We start from the raw sequence: 25,382 nt of genomic DNA, 5'->3' as shown, positions 1-25,382 counted from the left end.
GCTCTCAGATCCATAAGTTCAAATTGGTTAGCACAATGTCTTGTATACAACTAATTTAGTGTTCTGACTAATTTCTCTCTTATTCCATATAAATTTATTCACTTGACTTCCTACAATACCTTTGTTGATTCTGTTGTTTACTTCCATATTTAATTTACCATCTTCGCTAAAGGTTGTGCCTAAATAGCTGAAATGTTTTACTTGTTCTATAGGTTTACCATTCAGGATATGGTTGATGTTTTCAATGTTTCTGGCTATTTTCATTATCTTTGTCTTTTTGTTGCATTTTCAAACCGAATTTCTAATTTTGTCATGAAATCTTGCAGACTTGTACTGGATTTATTCAGGGGTATAACATTATCTACATAAAGTAAAGATTAACATTACCAATTTTGACATCAGTAATGATAACTTCATTATACTGACTATCTAGTTTATTCTAGGTCTGCCTCTGTTTAGAGTTACTGGAATAAGTCCTTCAAGAATTTGCATTGGAAGATCAACAGATCTGCTGATATGACCAAGCCAGGTGAGTTGTTTCCTTTGAATTTGTTATGATGTCATCTCTTGGACAAGTGAAAGAAGAACAGATTCTTTGTCTCTTACTTCAAAACTTGTGACATGATGATCAGTGTATGGCATCTTTAGGAGTCACCTATAGTGCTCATTTCAAATACCAACAACCTCTTTTCAACTTCTTTTAAGAGGGCCCAAGTTTTGCCCCCATATAGAAGTGATGAATTACCTAGCATGTCAATAAGGCATACTCTGTTTGTAATTGTAAGCTTGTTATCTGTTGCTTTTGAAACTTTTGTTCTAATATCGGTCTTAATATTTTATCCTTATTAAAGATATTGCCTAGTTATTAAACTGATCAACTTCTTCTATGGTGTATCATTGAGGATAATTTTTTCAGTTTCATCCACAGCATATCCTTCTTGGCAAGGAGCACATATATTTGTCATTATTTTATTATTTTTATTATTTTGGGGTACTTGTGATCAAGCCATGTTTTTTTAAAGATATGGGTTAACTTTGTGGTGATTCCTTGAAGATTGATTTGTTTTCCATTAGGAAATCAATATCATCAGCAAGATGGTTTATTCTTCTTCCTACTGTGATTCCAATATCACAGTTCTCCAGGGGTTCATTTACATATTCAAGGAAGAAGTTAAATAATATTGACAATAATTTGTATCCCCCATCTTTCACTCTCCATTGGGGCAGTAGTGCTATAATTCCCACTGATTTCAACCATCATTTTAGAACATGAGTACAAGGAATCATTCATTTCTTTTACTATCTATTCACAGTGTTGCAGAATTTTCCAAAGGACATCATGCCAAATAGAATTAAAATCTTTCTGCAGATCAATAAAATTATGGCATATGAATTTATTATGATTTCCACTATTACATGCCACTACAAAGACTTGATGAAAACCTGATTACAATCAATGCTGCTCTAAAATATATACATTATTACAAATTTTCTATTATGACCAACTTATCTATTTTATTCCTATGAGTCCTATAGTGAGAATTTACTCTATTTTTACAAATTACATTGAAATGTATATAATAGTAACATATATTTTGCCAGTGATACATTAATAATGACCAAGTGACCTTGGTCATTATTAATGTTGCCCTTTGGTTGAAAAGACCTGGTCTGAATCATGTCCTGGATAAGAACTATTATTACAGCTTTTCAACTGAAGGCAAACTAGCCAATCTCATACAGGGATTGAAGGATGTCCCCCCTCCCCCCCAATGACAAGCCAGTCAGAAGAACACATGGAATTACAGACATAGCACACAACGCAGATGGGGTTGCCCCAATCATAAGCGGTAATCGGATTTATTAAAAGCCAAGTAACTTGGCAGTGGCAGACCACTGGGCTCAACACAAAAGGAAGATATATTGAGATGGGATAGGATTTTCTGTAAAAAAAAATAACAAAAATTTCTAAATTAAAATCTGAATTACAGCCCAGCCATAGTACAAATGTGCTAGATGTTTATAGTAAATATCCCCCCCCCCCCAAGCTGTGTGCATGCATGGGTGTACAGAAGCCAACTCCCAGCCATACACTAGACTCAGTGTCTCTTGTGAATGTCAAAGAGATAATATATAAGATATATTATATTATATATAATAATTAAGATATGTGTTTTTGTTATGGTAATATTAACACAGCAGTCATGAGTGATATTTAAAATTTTTTAAGTTAGATCCCAACAATGTTCAAAGAGTACAGTGCAATGATTGATACATAACAACGATGACATTAAGTAACTTAAAGCTGCAGAAAGTTTTAATTATCGTATCTAAATCAATTAGTTGAAACTGACACTATGATAAGTGTATATCTATACAATTATATTTTCAGTTGAATAAAATTATGTAACTTTTACTTCTCTTTCTCTTTGATAATTTAAGAAGCTTATAAATGTAGAATATATTAAATCACTGTCTCCTAACTCCATGGATGCCCAGATCATTTCTGCTCAGATGACATGACTATGATGTTCTAACACACACACACACGCGCGTGTGTGTGTGTGTGTATCTATCTATATATATATATCCCACAAAATGACCAGCTTGCAGTGCAGGTACTGGAGTTTGTGCGAAACCACCTCAGCAAGGTCAATGACCACATCATACTGGCAGGGGATTTCAACTGCACTCTGGATCCTGCAATGGACAGGCAGCAATGCCAAGAACATCGACACTCACTAGCTCAGCTTCTCCAGGAGGTAATAAATGACTTCGAGCTGACTGACACCTTCAGACACTTGCACCCACATGAGAAAATGTTCTCCTGGAGAGCCAAAGGTGGTCCTACCAGTGTCTTATACCAGGCACGGCTCGACAGATACTACACATCGATGCACACAATACCCTACATCAGGAGAGTCACATACCATCCATCTCATGCATCAGACCCTGATTCCATCCTTCTTAACATTTGCTTTCCTGGACACACCAGATACAAAGGAGGAGCATACTGGATATTTAACAACAGCCTACTAAAGGATACAGAATATCTCAGAACCTCTAAAATCTATATCGAAACTCTCATCAGAGATATACCTACTTCACAATCAATTTCCGAGTGGTGGTCACTTTTTAAATCCAAAGTTAAGGTATTCACCCAAAAATATAGTCACCGAAGAAATTTGAATAAGCATTCAGCCCTTAAAAATTTGCAACAACAACAGCAATTGCATCATCCAGAATCTGAGGAATACCAGTCCCTAGAAGCCACCATACGCTCACACCTAGAGCACTCTGCAAGAGGAGCACTAATAAGAGCACGACGCAAACATATTAACTTCGCAGATGCCCCTACAAAGTATTTCTTTTCACTAGAAAAACGGCAACAAGAGAGCACCACTATATCTGCTATTAAAACAGATAATGGAAACATCATAGAAAATCATGACGAAATCCTCTTATATACCTTACAGTACTACAAAAATTTGTACCAAGCCAACCCAACATCTATGGAGACCACGAATATAATTCTCTCCGATGTGAAAAGACTCTCACCAACAACAAGGAGTAACACAGAACTCCCTATCACGTTACACGATCTGAAAACTGCCTGCACCTCCTTACCTAAAGATAAATCTCCTGGCATAGACGGGCTCACCACTGAATTCTATCAGTCCTTCTGGGAACAGCTTGGACCTATCCTCTACAGAGTATTTGTCGAAGCGAATACCAATGGCTTTCCACTCAATATGACAACATCAGTTATCAAACTCATTCCAAAGAAAGGAGAAGCGACGAAACTAGGAAACTGGAGACCCATCTCTATCACAAACACCGACTGCAAAATTATATCCAAAGCCATTGCCAACAAACTTAAACCCGCTCTGAGCGAAATAATAAATAGGCATCAGAGCTATTCCATCCCTGGAAGATCTATCCACGAAAACTTACACCTCATAAGGGATCTCATAAGCATAGCGAACAACAACAGTGAAACAATGGGTCTTGTAACACTAGACCAAGAAAAAGCTTTCAACCGCGTTGAACACCTTTACCTCTTCAACTGCTTGAAAGCATTTGGCTTTGGCTCAGGCATCATTCACTCTATTAAAATGTTGTATGCCAAGGCACAGTTTTGCATGAAAATAAACAACAGGCTTACCATAACTGCACCATACAGCAGAGGTATTAAACAAGGCTGTCCACTCTCCGGTCCTCTTTACACAATTGCCATCGAACCCTTTTTGTGTAGACTCAGCATGCTGCTCAAAGCATGCCGCCCTAAACTTCCCTACCAAATCATAACCCTGACAGCATATGCTGATGATGTTACAATCATAGCCCGCAAAGAAGAGGACTTTCATAACATACAAATGGCATACCAACAATATCAGGCAGCCTCAGGAGCCAAACTAAACACACATAAAACCATAGGACTGTGGTGTGGCAAATGGAAAAACCGAACCGATTCCCCATGTCTGGTACCTGGTCCACGGAGGGAAACAAATACCTGGGGATTTACCTAGGAAACACACCCTCTTATGTGGATAAGAACTGGGAAACACTAAACAAGCGTTTCAAGCAAGTTCTAGGAAAGTGGGCAGCAATACGAGCCTCTGCCTCCACAAGAGGGAGAACAATAATCGTTAACCAAATAGCCACCAGTGTCCTTTGGCATACACTAAAGATTCTTACGCCACCAGTGCAATTCATCAAACAAATAAAGACAACCATATATCGATTCATATGGAATAAAACAAACTGGCTTTCCTACTCCCAGCTATGTACTTCTCTCAAAGATGGAGGACAAAAGTTGGTCTCCATTGACAACAGGATAATAACGTTCCGCGCTCGATTTCTCATAAATGCCCTACAACAGGAAATATCACACAAATGCACCACTGAGTATATTTTCACTTCTGCCACTAGAGGTCTCTCTCTCTCCACCACCTTAAGAATGACAACAGCTCAAGTGCCTGTAAATTTAACAAACTTCTACAAAGATGCCCTTCGACGATGGAAGAAGCTAAACCTCCAGCACACAGTGAAGACAGCATCCCTACCTGAAATCCTCATGGAACCCATCTTTCACAAGACGATGGTAAGAAGCCCGATCACTCAGAAAGAATTTTTCTTTCCTCCATGGAGCTGGCGAAACGTGAGGATTTTGGGTGACATTCTTTCTCCAAGCCTCACCTGGCGCTTTCCAAATTCGCTCGAAAACCTAGAATATGGGAATGAGTCTGAGCAGATAGACACCGTAAAGGCCGCATTTCAAGCCGCTATGCCTGATAGCATAACAGAAGTGGGGCTTAGCCCTCCAAACTCAGAAGTTTTGGCGCCTATCTTTCTGATAAAAACCAATAACTCATGGGAGAAACTTACACCCAGCAACACCAACAAGATCTACAGCACACTAACACAACAGTCGAACCAAAGCACTTTGATGGAAAATCCTGCATCATCTGATCAAACACTATTTTAATGGGATCTACCATATCGCACAAGAGCCATCAAACCTGACGCAGATATTCAGTGGAGAATGTGGCATAATATATTACCCACTCCTACTATATTACGAAAATTTAACTCAAACGTCTCAGATAACTGCCTCTTCTGCTACCAATTAGGAACGGTCCGGCATATCTACTTGGAATGCCCAGTCAACACTAAATTAATCAGTTTGACTCGGGAAACGGCAGCTCTTACCTGTGGTAATCTTTATACACAAGAGGAATATTTCAATCTCGTCCATGTGGAGTCAAATAACCATTCATTCTGCAATTACCTTTTCATCACCGCAAAAGCGGTAATATACAACTTCTACCTCAGACATACAAGACCAGACAGCACAGCAACTTCACAGAGAGAGGCAACTGACCAACTCACTGCAGCCTTCCAACAAAAGGTGAGATGTCGGATCCTACACGAGCATCACCACCATAGGCAAAACAACAGCTTAGATCTTTTCCACCAAGAATGGAATCCACGGAATCAACTCCTGGCTGAGCAGGGTGACTGCATTATAATCCACTTTCCAGCATAGAAGTGACACCTTTACCCCCCCCCCCCAAAAAAAAAAAAGAAAGGGGGAAGAAAGGATTGTTGTGCTTAACGGTGCGAAAGTTAATCAGCTGGCACTCTCATGTTAATAGATAATATTGTGCAATAGTAACTTCTATGTTCTTCCACATTTATGTTCTTATGTTAAAATAAGATCTTATGTTACATGTTAAAATAACTCTTAATGGCTTTAATTTATTTAAAAAAAAAAAAAAAACGTAATTAGCCTTATAAGTGACTTCGATGTAACATACCTCAACAAGTGTATGAGCATGTAACCTCTCTGTCTGACTGCAGAGAACCAAAAACCAGTTAATCCTGTATATAAGATTATGTTTACAATAAAAAAAAAAAAAAAAAAAAAAATATATATAGATAGATAGATAGATATACTAGGGGGGTCAAACAATGCATGAGTATGAATGCACATAGTAGATTTCACAATGCTTAACATTCTGATAAAGAAATATGAAGTAACAATTACAAAGTAATTACCTCTAAGTTTGTGCCTTCCAATTCCCAAACTGATGAATCCTGGCCATGCTAAAATATAATATATAATTCAATAAATTACTTTCATATATGTGGCAATAAGTGACTGGTCTACTGATAAAATAGAAATTAACTGCATTAGTTTTACAAATATCATAAAATACCAATTTTAATTTAGGAAAGAAAAAAAAATTAATTTAGGCTTAGCATCATCTAGAGCCGCGCTTCCCAAACTGTGGGCCGCGGCCCCCTTGGGGGCCGTAGGTTTTGTTGAGGGGGTCGTTACTGTTACCAATAAAAGTTTCTCATATACTTCACACATGAAAAAAAGCTTAAACAAGTTCATGTGGGGAGATAGTAACTCGCTTGCAGTGGTAAACAACACCCCCTCCCTAAAAGCCACTATACTGCAGAGGCAATAAAATCAAGTACTTTTATTATGCTAGTGAATAAGGTATGAGGAGTCTGTGTAATATATTTCTTCACAAATAGTGCAATTATAGACAAACTGGGATAAAAACACACTAATTAATGAATCACGTCTCCTCATACAGAAACTATGCTATATATATATATATATATATATATATATAGACAGAAACAAAACCATATGTTGCATGGGCAAACACAGTATCTAACTAAAAACTATTGTTATTAATTAGATGTGTGCGAGTTCGATTTCCCAAGGCAGCAATAAAATTCAACCGAACGTGTTAAAATTCGTAAAAGTGTTAAAACTAAGTAATATATATATAATGAACGTTATGGCAGTTTCACATATGGAATTCGGTTGAAGAGAGTTAGCATTTCAACTCAATTGTCAGCTATGCTTTTATCTTTCGGTTGCGCCATCTTTTGTTAATACCGCACCAATCATATGCACGTTTTAATAACCTGCCTTTGCTGTCTGTTTCACGTTAGGCTTAATTACCGTAAAGGGAGAAAAGTCACAAAAGAGAAAAATGTTCCTGGTCCGGGGATTCCCTTATTCAGGTAATATTCACTAATTTCATGTTATCAGTCTGTGGTGTGCCAGTATCGGTAAGTGGTGATATTATTTGATGTGTTCTACATTAAAAAATTTAACCCTGAGATGGATAAGTGGCTGATAAAAAATAAAAAAAAATCCTGCGAATAATCAGAAGAAGCAGAAACAGACTCAAAAAAAGGACAGTATTTCATATTTTACCAGAACAGCCTGCATCGTCTTCAGAACCAAATGGTAAGAGGCATAAAATGTAATATATGCATTTGATTTTTGCGATATTCGCTGTGTATGTTTTGTATTGAATATAAATACAATAAATGTTATAATAATATATCTCTCTATTACGATTTTTTCGAGGCGGGGGCGTGAAATATTTTAATTTTGCAAAGGGGGCCCTGACGTCCAGAAGTTTGGGAAGCACTGATCTAGAGGAATAAGAATGCAGATAGAGCATTCTTATTCCTCATGCAGGTTCTTGCATGAGGACAAACACCACATCAAGCTAAACAATACACAGCAAGAAACACTTGTTAAGATTTCATGGAATAAAAAAGTTCTTTTGGAGAAAGTAAGTTTAAACGAAAAACAAAATAGGCGAGTAATGTATTTTATTTATTTAATTGCCACCTCACAATCAGAAGTGCTCTGTTCATTGCAGAACTGAACTTTTCTTTTCCATGGTGAACTGAATACAGGGACAAGGCTATTAATTCAATGTTGGAAGGTGTTTAAATTCACTTTCAGCAATATATATTTAAATGGATTTTGTTTCCTTTTAATCTTCCCTGATTGCTGGTTACATTCATGTTTCATTATCAGCTATTTAATATCAAATTCACACAAAACTGAGCTTCATTTTCAACACCTTTCTCATATTGTATGTTATACAATAACTGTCAGTAGTAGTCAAATCAATATTATGAGCTAAAATTATCCTAGAGTTCTAGAATAGGTGAATGATGGAAATCTTGAAATAGAACTATATAAATATCAGCAAAAAAAAAACGATATTTGAAGTTAAAGAAAAACATCCGAAACCAAAGGTCATCTTATATTATATCTAGTATGTTATATGGAGTATAAATATCGAGTGTATTATACTCCAGGTATAATATCTGAACCTTTGAATTCGGCAATTGTCTAGCTCTTGCAGCAATGTTACATTAGACACATGCTGTGTTCTAATGAGCTTTTGGCATGTTAATATATTGATATATTAGCATATTAATCTTCTTCCTCTTTATAACACTTTTATCCCACTTGGTACAGGGTCTGCTATGATGCAGAGCCTGGGATTGGTGGTGGGGGAGGGAAGAGGACAATTTTTATGACTGTAGATGTGTGTGTGTGTGTATTCACAAGACCGGCTTGCCTGTACTGGAGGAAGAAAAACGTGAGTTTCCAGGCAAAAAAATCCCCAACCTCCATATGAGACCAGATAACTCATATTTCAAAACAGATCAGATAGAGTCCTCACATCTTGGACGAGAATGGAACCCAGGTCTTTCAGACCAAATGGCTTCATCTATACTGACTGAACTCTGGAGGCTCATATATGACCATACTAATATAGTTTGTATATAAATATTTGTATTTAATAAATGTATTCAGTAAGGCAAACATGTAGCTTTTTCATTAAGTTGTAACGAAACCTTACTGGTGATTACATGAATTACAATATAGAAGAATGGTATAAATATACCAAACAATTTTTATTGACATCCCTTTTGACATCGTCCATAAATTAAAGTGAAGAAAATACCCGAGATGACTGCCTGTATTAAAGTACAAGTAATGCCTAAGCAGCTGTCAGTGGTAAAGTGTAAAATCTGATGTCTTATACAGTGAGTATAGCACAAAATAAAGATTCTTCAAGATGCTTACTCTAGGTTCAGAAATCTATGGAAATGAAACTTTGTTTTCTAATTAAGTATCTTTCAGTGTGGGAATGTGGGTGTCTTATCTGATGAATGTGACATGGTTATAGTCCATTTGATTTCACTAAAGTTTTAATGGTAAGAAGCTCTTCTTGAAGGATAAAGAAAAAGAACAAATGTTATGTGCTTTATTAATTAAGAATATGATAACCCTGATTTTCTGAGAGGTGTGCTGAGGAAACTTTTTATGTATACATCTGCCAGAAATGTATGTTTCCAACATACACCAGTTGACAGAGTCTGTGCTGGTAAGCAGGATGTCCAAGAAGGGTAAGCTTACAGAACTGAACTTTTCTTTTCCATGGTGAACTGAATACAGTGACAAGGCTATTAATTTGATGTTGAAAGGTGTCTAGTTCACGTTCAGAATAAAGGCAAATGGCAAATACATAATGAACCTAGAATGAGAGTTGAGAATTAATAGTTGCAAACGAAGCATATTCTACATGGTTTAAATGATAATTAGCCAGGGATGGAGACAAAGGGTTCCACATGACAATAATACCCTCAGATGTTTATAAATCTTATTTTTCCAGCTAAAATATGCTGAATGTTTAATGAATTTGAATATCCCCACAATAACCAGAGGAAAATCGTCATACAGAAGGCAAACCAAGGAGATGTTAGTGAACAGAGAAATGGTGTTGAAGCTGACAAAAATATCAGACAATTGTATGGAAATATCCTTTATTTAAAAATAAAAAAAAATGTGTAGAATTTTTTTACAAATGATCTAGATTGAATAATATGTGCACTAAGTAAACAGAAAAATAACTGAGCCACTCTATATGTAAGAGAATCAATACAGTTCACAATAGTTCTCAAGGGTGGTCTTCTTCATGTGTTTTCTGAAGTCCATATAAACAAGAGTGAGTAGTTTCTTGACTGGATTGTCATCACAGATGACAACTTCATTAAGGAGCTATTTCAATTGTCTGTATTTTGGTTGAGTTCTTTTGGTTGACATGGCAAATCAGGCAGAACTATGTGACAGTGAAGCCAAATGAAAGGTGTGGTAATGTTTACACATAACTGTTTGTTGCTTTTGGTGGGGAAAAAATAAGCGAAAAGAATTTAGAAGAGCACGTTAACATCAATTTCTATGTAAAGTTAGACAAATGCACATGCAAAACCCTAAACATGTTGTGAGTGGTTTATGGTGATGATGTCATAAAAAAGTCATGTAATTAACTGGCATAAGCGATTTAAAGAGGGAGGAGAAGACATGAGAAAGATTAATGAAAAGACTAGGTGACCAAAAACTCAAACATGAAATTATGGAAAGAGTGCAGCAATTAGTTCATACGACAGCCAATTAGGCATTTACAGAAAAATAGTGAGGAAGATTTTGATGAACAAGGATGAGAAAAAATTCTGCAAAGATGGTTCTGGGAATTTTGAGGGAAAATCAAAGATAGCAGCAGGTTGATGTTTGTTTTCATTTTTCTTCACAATTCAGCTGTTAATGATGCACAACTGGATAGCATAATTGTTAATTTAGATCATGTAGAGAACTTTACAGGATGGTTAAATCAGCTGCCAGCATAGGCAAAAAATAATGGGTAATGGTTTAATGTGGAAAAGTATAAAATTAAGCATTTTGGGATGAAAATATTACAAGATAAAGATTAAAAGATCATAGTTCAGAAATATGGACTGTTAGAAAGAAAGAAAAATATAGGCAGCAAAAATGAGAGATTTAAGAACCATTAAGAATGCTCAAAATTAGACAAGATAAAAAAAATTACGAGTGGAGGATTAAAAAATGGAACAAACCCCAACTCCAACTCAACATCAGCAGAGATCAAGATTGGCACCATCAGGATAAGAAGCATCAATGGAAAAGAAATGGAACTAGCAGAAGAATTGGATAAGTATCAAATCAACATAACGGTGTTACTGAAACAAAGAAGACAAAAACAGTTGAGATCTTTCTAAACAATGAATACAAGATGTTATATTCAGGAAATAACAATCAGAGAAAAGATGGTGTAGCTATAATATTAAACACTAAATATGAGGATAATCTTTTTGAATGACAGGCAATATCAAGTAGAGTAATGTGGGATAATATCAGAATGGGGAACTGGACAAAGACTTATTTGTGCATATGTTCTACGGAAGGTTCTACTAAGGAAGAAGAGGAATTTTACCAGGCATTAGAGAAGGCAGCTGATGCAAAGAAAAAGGAAAAGTTGGTCCTTGTTGGGGATCTAAATGTCAATAGGAAATGATTACCAAACATAAGAATGTTTTGGGAAAATTTGGAGAAAAGAGCAAAGCTAATAATAATAATGGTAAAGATCTGCTAGATTTCTGCTCAGAACATAGATTAGTTATCACTAACATCATATTCCAACAAAAAATGTGCACACATTTTTTGTTGGAATATGATGTTAGTATGGAGAGAAGATGCATGAAATAAGAAAAAGTTGTTGACAGTGATGTTTTGCCACTGTTTCAGGATACAAGAGTGTAGAGAGGATTTGAAACAGGAAGAGATCATTTAGTGTTGAGCAGGATAAATTGAACTTCATATTGAAAAAAAGATGTGTAAAAAGGTTTTAAAATGAATCAAAGTGGAACTGCTATCAGATGTGAACTGTAGGCTAAAATACAATAACATTATTCAAGAAAAACTAAAAGAGTTTGAAACCAAGAACCAAACCTTGGAGTTATAGTGACAAACCCTCAAGAAAATACGGATTGATTCAGCCTGAGAGGCATATAGTGAGGTAATTGCAGGGATAGAAAAATCAGAACTCCATTGGGTGCTCAGAAAATTAAAGAGGAAGTCAAGAAAAAGAAGAAGGCATATAAAAGTTACTGGCAAATTAGTCACCTCGTGCTCTTAGGGAATAAAGGGAAAAACGTAAGAAAGCAAAATTGTGTAAAATTAGCTCAACAAAAGTTATGGGAAGACTTTGGTAGAAAATAAATAAAAGGAAGGTGGTAAAATATTCTGGAGACTATTGAAAAGCTCAGAAATGGAGGAAAGAATACTGTAAAAGGAATTAGAGATGATAAAGGAGACATGAAAATGGATGATAAAGATATTCTTAGAGTAATTACTTTGAAAGATTGCTAAATGAAAGAAGCAGTGACAGCAGCATGGTGGTAGAAAACACTAAACAGGAATGCCATCTGGAATATATATTTTAATTTGAAGTAGAGAAAGCTTTAGGAAGACAGTTGGAGTAGATGATATTTGACCAGAAATGCTAAAATACGGAGGTATAAAAGTCTTACACAGGCTACACTGCATAATTCAGAAGGCCTGGTCAGAGGGTTGAATTCCAAATGACTGGAGTAGAGGCTCATAGTAACTCATCTATAAACAAGGGAATAAAGCTGAATGTGAGAATTACAGAATAATTCTATACTGATAGTTCCTAGTAAGATTTATGAAGTATTCTTGAGAAACAGTTAAGAAAAATTGTGGTGGAGTAGCTTAAAGAAGAAGATGAGTTCAGGCCAAACAGTGGTTGTCAGGGTCAGATTTTCACTTTAAGATAAATAGCTGAAAAATCATGAGAATAATATGGATCTGTATTTAAGTTTTGTAGATCTAGAAAAGGCATGTGCCAAGAGGAAAACTTTTCAAAACACTCCAATTATGTGGTGTAAAAGGAACATAATGTCAAGCAATACATAGTCTCTACCTGAATTGTTAATCAGCAGTTAGAACTGAAGGATGTACAGGAAAATGGTTTGATGTTGAATCTGGTGTCAGAAAAGGATGTACATTATCTCCACTGTACATTATCACATTAAGGAAAGCCTTATTAAACCTGATATCAAGACTGGAGATATTGGTCTCAGCTCTTTACTTTATGCATATGATGTTATACTCCTAAATAAATCCAGGACAAGTCTGCAGGATTCCCTGATCAAATGAAAGAAAGACAATGAAAATAGGCAGAAACAGTGAAAATGTCGACTGCATCCAGAATGGAGAACCTACAGAACAAATGAAACATTTCGGCTATTTAAGCAGAATTTTTAGTGAAGATGGCAGGAATTAGCAAAGCTGGTATATAGGAAGTCAACTGAATAAATTGATATGGAATAAGAGATAGATTAGTCAAAACACTAAACTAGATGTATACAAAACAGTGTTCAAACCAATTTTAACTTACAAATTTCAGAGCTAAGTTAGAAACAAAACTCTTCATCAAAGACTGGACCAACAGATATGAGTCCTGAGAAAGATTGGGGGAACTGAACAGATGGCATCAATGGTTGCAGTATCATATTAAAAATGAGGCTATTAGGAAAGAACTTGCGTTAGCAGAGGTAATCTCAGGTGGTATTGTCATTTAAACAGAATGGGAGAGGAAAGATTAGCTAAACAAAGTGTTCTTTGCAAGATGGCAGGGAAAAGACCCAGAGGAAGATTAAGATGTTTGTGGATTGATAAAGTAAAAAGTGCCTTAAAAGACAGAAATAAGATCCTGTAAACCCCCCCCCCTCCTGTATGGCAGATAAGACAGTCATTGGCATAAACTTTTTTAGGTCTCACACTTCTATAGCAGTTTTTCCTAACTTATAGTAAACTTTTATTGCAGCTGCTCCATGATGCAACTTCTGACATGCTCCACTAACACACTCTTACTTCACCGGTTACAACACATAAATTGCTGCATCAGCCGACTTGAAAGTTGCACTTGCGATTACAATACAGTCTAGCGGTCAAAACTATAAACACTTTTGTTGCTTTTATTCAAAAGGCTGTCCAGTAAAAAAATCACTCTCATTACTTAATGGGCAGACTGTGTATATTGAAAATTTTCTTCTGCCTGCAATAACTTCTGGAGTTAGCAACAAGACATGCATTATGTTCCAAGGTAGCAAACTGTGAATTCTATATATATTTTCATTTTCCAGATTTTATCCCATACAATTTTTGTGCTGATTATTTGATTAATAGATATAAACTGGAACCAAGATTATTTTTGACTCTGACATCTCACATAATGTGCTTTGGCCTGCGCATGTTTAAAGGCTGTTCAATTTGATGTGGCAAGATATGTAAGAAATATACTGCCTACGCTGTCTTGATCTTTTTTTTGGCTGCTTGGCACTGTGAGTTACACTGAGGCTTTGGATAGAGTGGAAATTAAAATGATATTTTTTGGAATTGCAGGTGTTACTGCCTGGACAGAACAACTGTTACCTATTTCACTACTTCACTGACAGGTGTTTGACTGATTGCTTCATTATTAAATCCTGCAAGATGGGAAAAAGTATTCCAGTCAGCTTGGTACAATTTCCACATGGGCATTTACATGGCCATCCATGTAAGAGAACATGGTTCCAGCGAAGATATGATGCAAATAAGAGGAAAATAATTGCTTTCATAGATGTTCTCTTTGATACTTTATATGATAAGTGGAAAAATGGCAGAAGAGCAGATTGTAAGATCTACTGCAGAATACAAATGGGTAGGCATATGGAAGAAAGTATTAACTCCATTATTAAGAAGGGAGTGATCAACCAAATACTCGACAATCTTAACCCCTCATATGACTTCATTCATTAATGTTGGTAGTGTTGTGTCCATTAAAGTCATCCATGAGAAGTATAGGCTGAGGCAGCTGCAAAAGATTATCAAGTTAATCTTATATAACTCGTAACTAGGTGGTAAATATAAGGAACATACTCTAATAAGAAATCCCATGGATAAGCAAATCAATACTGCTTCCAGAGAAATATTAAGTTGGACATGATGGACAGGAATATGACTGCATGCTAGGATAACCACTCCACCATGAGCAGGACCATCTCCAGTTCCTCTGTTCTTACTATCAGCATTGAAATTCCATAAAGCAGGGTCCTCACTAGGTTTTAAATATGTTTTCTACAGAAGAAACAAAGGTCTTAATAGATCTTGATAACATCAAGATTCTGGCAAAACCGATGATGGTTGCACTGTAAAAAATTTCCCATTGTTTTGGCTTTGTAGATTTGATCAAATTCCAAAAGGTTGAAGGCTTTCTGCTGTCCGGTTTATATTTACCAATTGATTTTGGGAAGTATGGATGGCCATTATCCATCTCTACCTGTGAAAAAATGTTCAATATATCATCTGTTATGTCAGAATCATTTGGGAAGTTTAATTTACTTCAGTGAATGCCAAAATATTCATTTTTCAGTGGGGTATCTGATGGTTTATCTTTCTATTTCCTAGTCATAATTTTTTTGACACATGGGTTCTTATTGAATGTGACTATTTTTAGAGTACTTTAGAAGGTGATAATGTAAGTAGTGTGACACAGAAAACTCATGATCATAAATTTCAGGTAAGGTGAAATTATCAGATGCTAAAATAGACATGATTTTGAGTTGCTGAGTTTCTGTTGTTATTTTCTTAACTGCCGTCTTCTCAGCATAAGAGGATTTTCATGGTCTCTCTACCCTTTTCATTGTGATGATATATTTTATTCTGTTTTAATGTTTTGAATTTAATTTTCATTCTCCCACCAAGACAAGCACAGGAGCAGTCTGGATGATGTTCATTACAGATTACTGATCAATGATAATCCCCTGAAATGATTCAGACATTTAAATCATTTCAGGGGATTAGGGATAAACAGCTTTGTTATATAAATTACATTCTGTTTAACTATTACTCTGCTTTGTCTTTAATTTCTTTACTTATTATTCGTGAATATGGTCGACTGCCTTAACTAACAGCTACCGCCATCTATCTATTTCTACTGTATCTATGTTCTCATGCTCCACAGTCTAACAAATTTGTTTTACTACTGTGCCAGTTAGATTTTATATTGTATGAGAGATTATAAGATTTTAAACTAAAAACAAAGCAGATACTGTTTGAATTTCTCACTTATATTAATCTCATCTTCCTTTTACCCTCTTTTACCTTGCGGTGTTGAGGGTTTATTAATCATCGGACCTCAAACTGTTCACAGGATAAGGTGGTCAGTTCTACACCACAATGTATCCCGTGTCTGTAGTGTTGAGTTCTCAAGGCCAGTTTGCTTGCTTAGCAGGGTGAAAAATCCCAGGATAAACTGGGGAAAAACCCTACTGTCCACGCCCAAGACCGGCTAACTTGGCTATGGCTGAGGAAGATCCTTCAGCTTCTCATGTCACCGACGGGAATCAAACCTAGGACACTCCTTACCCAGGCATATGGTTGCGAAGCGCACAGCCACTGGGCTAACCACGTGGACACTTATATTAATCCTTATCTTAAATTAGTCATGACTTAATTATAAATCACAAACTTCTATCTTATGCAGGTTTAAATTTTTCAGGATAGTGCATTGATAGAATCAATCCAACGTGTTGTTCACAAACCATTTAATTAAATCAAAGAGGAATATCTACAGAATGATTCACATTAACACACACACACACACACACACACACACACACACACACACACACACACACACACACACACACACACACACAATTTCATTAAAATTCTTTTGTTATTCTCAATTCTTCCTAATCCAAACTTAGTTCAAATTTTCTTCCTTTAAAGCTAATTCACAATCTAGAATAACCTGCAAGTCATATATCAGTCACATATACATAAACTGACAATAAGCCATACCTTGTGTAAGCCTAATTCAATATCAATATACATTATCTCATAAACAGACACACGTGATATACATTCTTGTTCAGAATTATCACACATATAACTACTTACAATTCTCGTTCAGCATACTGCTTCTTACATGAATCTTTTGTCCACTCGTAAGTACTCCTGCTTGTCTTTCTTTCCGTCTGCTGACTCGTTCTTGATTTCCAGCTAAATTTCTTCCTTGTCCGAGTTGTCGATTATTCCTTGCCCTATGATGTGCAGCTCTTTCCATTTGAGATGATCAAAATAATACTTCTCACGTGGCAGCAGACCCAGGTAGAATCCGAAACCTAAGATGCTTCTCTTTAGATTACTGATGGCAGACCTAACATGACAGTGGACCCAGGTAGGAGAAGAAATAGAAAACCCTAAGACAAAATTCCTTCTCGATGACTTGCCTTATACACGCCCAAACTTCCACCATACACATGCACATGTTTTTTGGACTTTCCATATATAGTCATGTATTGACCTTTGGATATGCTGACGTCATTCTTCGTGTTTCCTTGGAAATTTCCATTTATGGCAATTCTTAGAATTAGACTTACTGATTTGACATGAGTTAACAGCATTACATGATGATGACATGCAGCACATTATTTTAACAAAGGCTCATTTAAATTATTAAAATTACAAGATTATTGGAGACAAAATTAAAAAAAGACAGAATAGAGACTGTGAAAGGGTGCATGGTGGCCACGGAGTGGGAATGATGAACCAGGAAGGAGAGAGGGTTGTGGACTTTGCAGTAGCGTTTGATCTGGCAATTGTGAACTTGTTTTTCTACAAGAGGGAAGAACATTTGTTAACATTTAGGAGTGGTAACAACAGTTCACAAATTGACTACATTTTGACTAGAAGAAAATATCTTAAGGTTGTGACAAATTGTAAAGTAATTCCAAAAGATCAAGTAGCACAGCAACACCGACTGCTGTGCGCAGACTTTAAAATAAGATCAAAGATAAGAACCTCTGGATGCCATAGGATGAAGACAATTAAGTGGTTTCGCTTAAAAGAGGAGAGTGTGAGGAATCGTTTTAGGGAGAGGGTGTTAGAGAGGATTTCAGATTGACTGGAAAGTGTACAAGATTGGTGGAAACATAATTCAAAAGTAAGCCTGAGCTGTGCAATCGAGGTGCTTGGTGAGACATCTGGAAAGATTAGAGAGCAGAAGGAGGGTTGGCGGTGGAATAATAATGTACAAGTGGCAGTGACAGCTAAGAGGAAGGCAAAGCAGAAGTGGGATGAGTCAAGAGTGGAAGAGGACAGAGAGAGAAAGCAAGAAGCCAAGAGAGTTGTGGCACAGGTGAAGGCCATGGCATATCAAGATCTGTATGATCAATTAGAAACAAAAGGAAGGACAAAGAAAAATTTACCAACTAGTGAAATGTAGAAATAAAGCAGCAAAGGACATCTTACATGTAAGGCAGATCAAAGATGTTGAAGGAAGAGTATTATGGAGGGATGTGGACATAAGAAACAGATGGAAAATATACTTTGAGAGACTTCTGAATGAGGAAAATGCAAGGACTCACAGAGGAGATGGGCAGCCTTCTGAGGGGATGGTGCAGAACATCAGTAGAGTGGAAGTGACAGAGGCCATGAAGAGGATGAGGAATGGAAAATCGGTAGGCCCCGACAGAATTCCAGTGGAGGCATGGAAGGCACTGGGGGAAGAGGGAACTGACCTGCTGTGGGACCTGTTCATGAAAGTTTGCCAACAGGAAAATATACCCGAGGAATGGAGGGAGAGTACTCTTGTCCCCATCTACAAGGGTAAAGGGGATGCACAAGACTGTAAAAATTACAGAGGAATAAAGTTAATGTCCCACATAATGAAAATCCTAGAAAGGGTTCTTGATGGTAGATCGAGGAAGGAGGTGGAGATTGCAAAGGAACAATTTGGCTTCATGCCTGGTAGATCAACAACAGATGCTATCTTTGGATTACGGCAGATGATGGAAAAGTATCGAGAGAAACAAAGGGAGCTACATCTGGCATTTATTGATCTGGAGAAAGCATATGATAGAGTGCCAAGGCAAGGTCTGGAAGTGTCTGAGGGAGAAGAAGGTTCCAGTGAAATATGTCAAGTTGGTGCGGGAAATGTACAGAAATGTGAAGACAAGTGTTTGGACCTGTCTGGGACAGACAGAAAGTTTTCAAGTAACAGTTGGCTTGCATCAAGGGTCAGCATTAAGTTCGTTTCTGTTTAATATTGTGATGGAGGTGGTAATAGAGGAGGTGAGAGAAGCTGCGCCTTGGACAATGTTGTATGCAGGCGCCATCTTGCTGTGTGCAGATTCAAGAGAAGAAGTGGGAACTAAACTGGAAAGATGGAGAAAAGTACTGGAAGAGAGAGGTATGAGGCTGAGCAGAAGTAAGATAGAGTATATGTCTTGCACAGTGGGCGGCAGACAGGAGACAGATCTGGAGCTGGAAGGAAATGTCATCAGGAAGGTGAGAGACTTTAGATACTTAGGTTCAACAGTGGAAGAAGATGGAAGAGCTGAGAAGGAAGTGGGATGCAGGATACAAGCGGGTTGGAGGAACTGGAGGGAGATGGCTGGAGTGTTATGCGATAAGAGGGTGCCGATCAATCTGACAGGCAAAATCTATAGGACAGTAGTGAGGCCAGCTATGACATATGCAATAGAAACTGTGGCCCTGAGTAAAAATAACATCAGCAGCACGGAAGTAGCAGAGATGAGAATGCTTAGGTGGATGTGCGGTGTGACCAGAAAGGATTGTCTGAGAAACAGGGGAAATATGTCAGGAGAACAGCGAAAGTTATGAACTTAGGAGCGAAAATACAGGAGACAAGGTTGAGATGGTTTGGTCATGTGATGAGGAGGGAGGACGAATATGTGGGAAGAAGGGTCATTCAGATGGATTTGCAAAGAAGGCGGAAGCGTGGGCAGCCAAAGAAGAGATGGAGGGAGCTGGTAGAAGAGGACTTGAGGATGAAGAACTTGGATGTGGTAACAGCCCAAGACAGGAAGGTGTGGAGGAGACTCATTATCAACAGTGACCCCACTTAAGTAGAAGAAGCTGCAGAAGAAGAAGAAGAATTGGAGACAAAATTAATATTTCTTGAAGTATACATTCCTCTTAAAAAACACATAAAAGCAAACATGATAAGTTACATAATTACATATCATGAGAGATTTTACAGCCTAACAGGACAGCTCAGGGACCCTGTTTTATAGATGTTGGAGATGTGGATGTATTAAAAGTAAAAAGCTGTTCCTGGTCAAAACCAGTTGACCATCCCTACATGTTAGGATGTACCTGTCAATCCTTGATCTTTAACATATCTATATCTGATATCACACCTCTAGAAGAGCTTAGTGTTTTATGAGGTGTCAGTGTAATTGATCATCATCAATAGTGTGATATATACCCAACAAAGGGTGTTCAGGTTACTATGACAGCATTACATGATTAAGTTTACATTATTATAAATCTCCTATCAACAATTTTCCTCCAAATCAATCTACTACTTGTGAGTACTGAAATATTGTCATATCCAACATTCTTTGATTCTAAGGTACTTCTGACCAAATCAATAAACCTAAACCTTGGTCTTACTGTGAGTCTCTTTCCACCATCTTGGCATCAAACACCCCTATTTTGCTAAACCTTTCTTCACCCATTCTATTTAAGTGGCCACTTGAGATTAGCTCTGCTGACACATTGAATGCTAATAATGTCATGTTCCTTTATAATATCTTCATTTTTAATATGATTCTGTCATTGACACCATTAGTTCAACCCCTCTAATTTTTCTCAGGACCCTCATATCTGTGGTGTCTAATCTTTGATCAAGTGATTTATTTCTAACCCAACTCTCAGATCCATGACTTAAAACTGGTATACTACTAGTTTGGTGTTTTGGCTAATTTCTCTTATTCCATATAAATTTATTTAGCTGTCTACCAATCATACCAGATTTGCTTATTCTGTTGTCAATTTCCAGAGTTAGACTGCTATCTTCACTAAAAACTGTGCCTAAATAGCTGAAATATTTTACTTGTTCTATAAAATTCAGAATGCAGCTGAAGTTTTCTATGAATATTAGACTATTTTCATAGCTTGAGTCTTTTTATTGCTGATTTACATGCCAAATTTGTTACAGATGTTATTCAATTTAGTTAGTGAATTCTGGAGACTTGGACTACATGTGTTTAGGAGTACATCATCTGCATAAAGTAAAGACCTAAGTTCGACATCTCCAATTCTATTATTATTACAGGCTACTCCAAGGAGTCCTTAGACTCATCGAGGGAGGCCCTAAACATCATGTCAAGAACTATCTGACATTTGCACAGCATCTGTCATACTTTTCTTTTAACTCATTCACAGTGATGGCACCAACAACAGACTCTGGCAACCTATTCCACTCATTCACTACTCTCCAAGCAAAAAACCTGGTTCTAACATCCTTGCTAACTACACTCATACTTACCATGGATGGCCCTAGTTCTCCCACCACCAGACCTGTTCTGAAAAATTTCGTCTGAATTAATCTTGTAAAAACCCCTCAGTAATTTGTGTCAATCATATCACCCCCCCCCTTTTATGCCTATCAACCAGTTTCTGTTAACCCACAAATCTTCAATCTGTTCTCATAAGGTTCATTCCATAGATCTGCTACCATCTTGGTCACCTGCATCTAGATCCTCTCCACCTCATCACCAAGAAACTCTGGCACCCATGGGGGGGTATCAATGCTCAATAAAGAAGAACAATAACCTGCTTGTCTCTGCTCATCAAAGTATTCTTCAGTAACCAAGTGATCTGATGAGCTGCTTTAGCAACTTTTGCTATGTGCCACCCTAAACTTTAACTTCCAATCCACTAACACTCCCAAGTCTCTGCCTTCATAAATTTCCTGGAGTACAGTTCTACCAATGTGGTATACAACTGGTAATCTTTTCACTCCAAAATGTATAACCTTACACTTTGCCACATTAAACTGACATCCATTCTCCTTAGCCCAATCAGCCAATCTATCCAAATCACCCTGCAAAATTTTGACATCATCTGTATTAACTATTGCTTTACCCAACTTTGCATCATGGGCAAATAACTGAACAATTCCTCTCAGATCCTTTCCTATATCGTTAAGGTACAAAATAAATAGTAATGGTCCTAGAACAGAACCCTGCAGCACACCACTAGTCACAGGCCTTCTTTTGGACTCTACTCCTGAATAAACTACTCTCTGATATTTCTCCACTAATCACCCTCCTATCCATCCCACGAACCCTATATTCAACCCCATGTGTTGCAGTTTACTGATTAGAATTCCCTGTGGTATCCTGTCAATGGCCTTTGCATAGTCCAGCAGTATCACTGTAATACCATTACCTATCCAGCTCAGCTGTCACTATTATAAAACATGAGCAAGTTACTGAGGCATGACATACCCTTCACAAAAACCATGTGGCCCCTAATACAGTATCCCGTTTCCATCTACCCATTCCTGTATTTTGCTCTTGATTAACTTCTCGAATACTTTGACAACAACTCCTGATATGCTGATCAGTCGGGCCTCCTTTATGCAATGGAACTATTTTCCTCTCTTCCCACCCCTCCCTCTGGACTAACTCAGAGCTGAGACAATATGGTCAAGGGCACTAACAATTCTCTCTCTCTCCATTTCATGTAAAACTTGAGCTGGTATAAAATCCAATCCTACAGCTGTATTCACATGTAACATGCTATGCACCCCCCATTTCATTTATGACAGTTCCCATACAAGCCTTTGGCTCTTTCATTCCTGCAGTATCACCACCCGGATGATATACTCTTGCAAAGTGTTCACTTAGTAATTCTACTATTTCAACTGATTTAGTTACCTCCCTAATTACATTAATTAAATTAATTCTGCCATATACATTTTTTCTTTTACTTGCAGCATATCGAAAGAACTGCTTGGGATTATCTTTAGCCTGCATTGCTAATTTCCTTTGATACTCTGCTTTTGCCTTTCTCCTTAAATTCTCTTCACAATATTTTTTTTTTTTTGTAACTCCAACTTGATGATATTCATTCATTTAACTCCCACTTGATTTACTCTAGCTGCCTTTTGCTTGGAAGTCATAAGCGGCTTCGTCTTAGGTACATGTGATTTAAAACATAATTTATGAAGTTGTCTCAATGTCATAGATTAAAACATATTCATACCTAGTGAACTGACTCTACATATGCAGTCTGCCATTAGCACCCTCAAACACTCCTTTACCACTCCCCATACACTATTAACATCCAGCCCTTGCAGTTTTACATGCCATGGCATCGATCCAAGCAATGCCCTAAGCTTGTCATACTTACCAGCCCTGTAAACATATACCTTGTGTTAACTGAAATAGCAGTCTTAATGCCACTTTCTTCCATAATGTGATCCATATGGATGTTGAATAAGGGTGGAGATAATGTGCATCCTTGTTATACTCCTGATTTTACACCAAACAATCTTCCTGTATTTCCTTCAATTCTAAATGCTGACTGACAACTTATAGATTGTATTGCTCTGCATAATGTGCCACATACCCCAAATAATTATAGTGTTTTGAAAATCTTTCCTCTGGGCATCTTGTTGTAAGCCTTTTCCATATCTACAAAACTTAAGTACAGATCCTTGTCATATTCCTATGATTTCTCAACTATTTGTATTAAAGTGAAAATCTGATCCTGACAACCTCTATTTGGCCTGAACCCAGCTTGTTCTTCTTCTCTAAGTTTCTCTTCCACAATATTCCTCAACCTCTTTTCAAATATCCTTGCATAAATCTTATCTAGAACATTTAGTAGAGAAACTCCTCTGCAATTCTCACATTCAATTTTATTCTCTTTTTATAGACGGGTCCTATCAGAGCTCTATACCAATCATTGGGAATTCGAACTTCTGATTAGGTCCTGTGAATTATGCAGTGTAGCCATTGCAAAACTTTTATACCTTTATATTTAAGCATTTCTGGTTGAATATCATCTGCTTCAGCTGTTCCATCTATTCCACATTTCAAGTTTTAGACAGCTTTTTCTACCTCAAGTATTGATATGTACTCCTCTTTGCATTCCTCTTTAAATTTTTTAGTACAGTTCTGCCACTGCATGGTTCGTTTAACCATCCTTCAGGTAATTACTCCAGAGATCTAGGATGTCCTTATCTCCAATTTTAATATCACTATCATCTTTGATTCTTTTTACAATATTCTTTCCTCCATTTCTAAGCTTCTTCAATAGCCTCCAGAAAGGTCTTCCCATCAGATTTGTTAAGCTACTTTACACATAGCTTAGCTCTCTTACATTTTTGTCTATTCTTTTAGGACATCTCCTAACTTAGTTGCTAGGAATGTTTCATATGCTTTCTTCTTATCCAGGACTGCTTCTTTAACTTCCTGTGTCCACCATGGTATTTTTTATTTTTCTATCCTTGCAGATAACTTCACCACATACCTCTCTAGCTGAATCAATCATTGTCTTCTTCAGTGTTTGCCACTTCTGGTTTTCAATTTGTTTCATATTTTATTCAATAATATTTCTATAGTCGAATCTACAAGTTACTTGTAAAAGCTGCTAATTCTTTAATTCTTTTAAAACTTTCTTACACTTTTGAAATGTTTGAAAGTTTTAAAAATTCTTTTAAAACTTTCAACCTTTTTAATGTGATATCCATTTTAATCCTGCTTAGTACTAAGTAATGGTCACTTCCAATTTCAAATCCTCTATATATCTTGTATCCTGAATGAGCATGATGATATCACTATCAACAATAATGTAGTCAATAAGGCTTTTCCTATTTCTTGTGTCTTCTCTCCATGAGAACTTGTGCACACCTTTATGTTGAAACATGGTATTAGTAATGACTAGTCTCCATCTCCTAAGCAGAAACCCAGTAAATACTTCCTATTATTATTATTAGCTTTGCCCTTTCTCCAAATTTTCCTAAAATATTCCTATATGCCTGGTGCAATTCATTTTCTACTCTGCTATTCAGATCTCCAACAAGGACCACTTTTTCCATTTTCTTTATGTCAGTTGCCTGTTCTAATGACTCAAAAAATTCCTCCATTTCTTCCTTAGAAGAACCATTGGCACTAATAAGTTTCATTGTCCGTGCTCCCATTCTGAAGTTTGCCCACATAACTCTACTTGAAAATGCCCTGCAATCAAGAAGTTTATTTTCATGTTTAATGTTGAATGCTATCACAACTCCTTCCTTACCTTGATCATTAATGCCTGGAAATAACATCCTGTACTTATTATTTAGTAA

The 25,382-nt window shown here is 36.8% G+C and overlaps 1 protein-coding gene across 4 annotated transcripts in view; it reads right to left on the bottom strand.

Annotated features, from left to right (window-relative positions):
- The window catches only part of LOC150103008 (CCR4-NOT transcription complex subunit 3-like), a 447,199-nt gene that overhangs the window by 121,260 nt on the left and 300,557 nt on the right, over positions 1-25,382 (bottom strand). For all 4 annotated transcript variants that reach the window (XM_090398514.1, XM_090398516.1, XM_090398518.1 and 1 more), the window contains exon 13: positions 6,562-6,609. In XM_090398514.1, the coding sequence (XP_090254640.1) occupies positions 6,562-6,609 (48 nt within the window). The remainder of the gene's footprint in view (positions 1-6,561; positions 6,610-25,382) is intronic.

This window comes from Typopeltis vanoorti, chromosome 9 (genome assembly GCF_054136105.1).
Source record: "Typopeltis vanoorti isolate ZY-2024b chromosome 9, IOZ_Tvanoo_1.0, whole genome shotgun sequence".
In the NCBI taxonomy this organism is placed as follows: Eukaryota; Metazoa; Arthropoda; class Arachnida; order Uropygi; family Thelyphonidae; genus Typopeltis; species Typopeltis vanoorti.
This window is presented reverse-complemented; position numbering and strand designations above follow the sequence as displayed.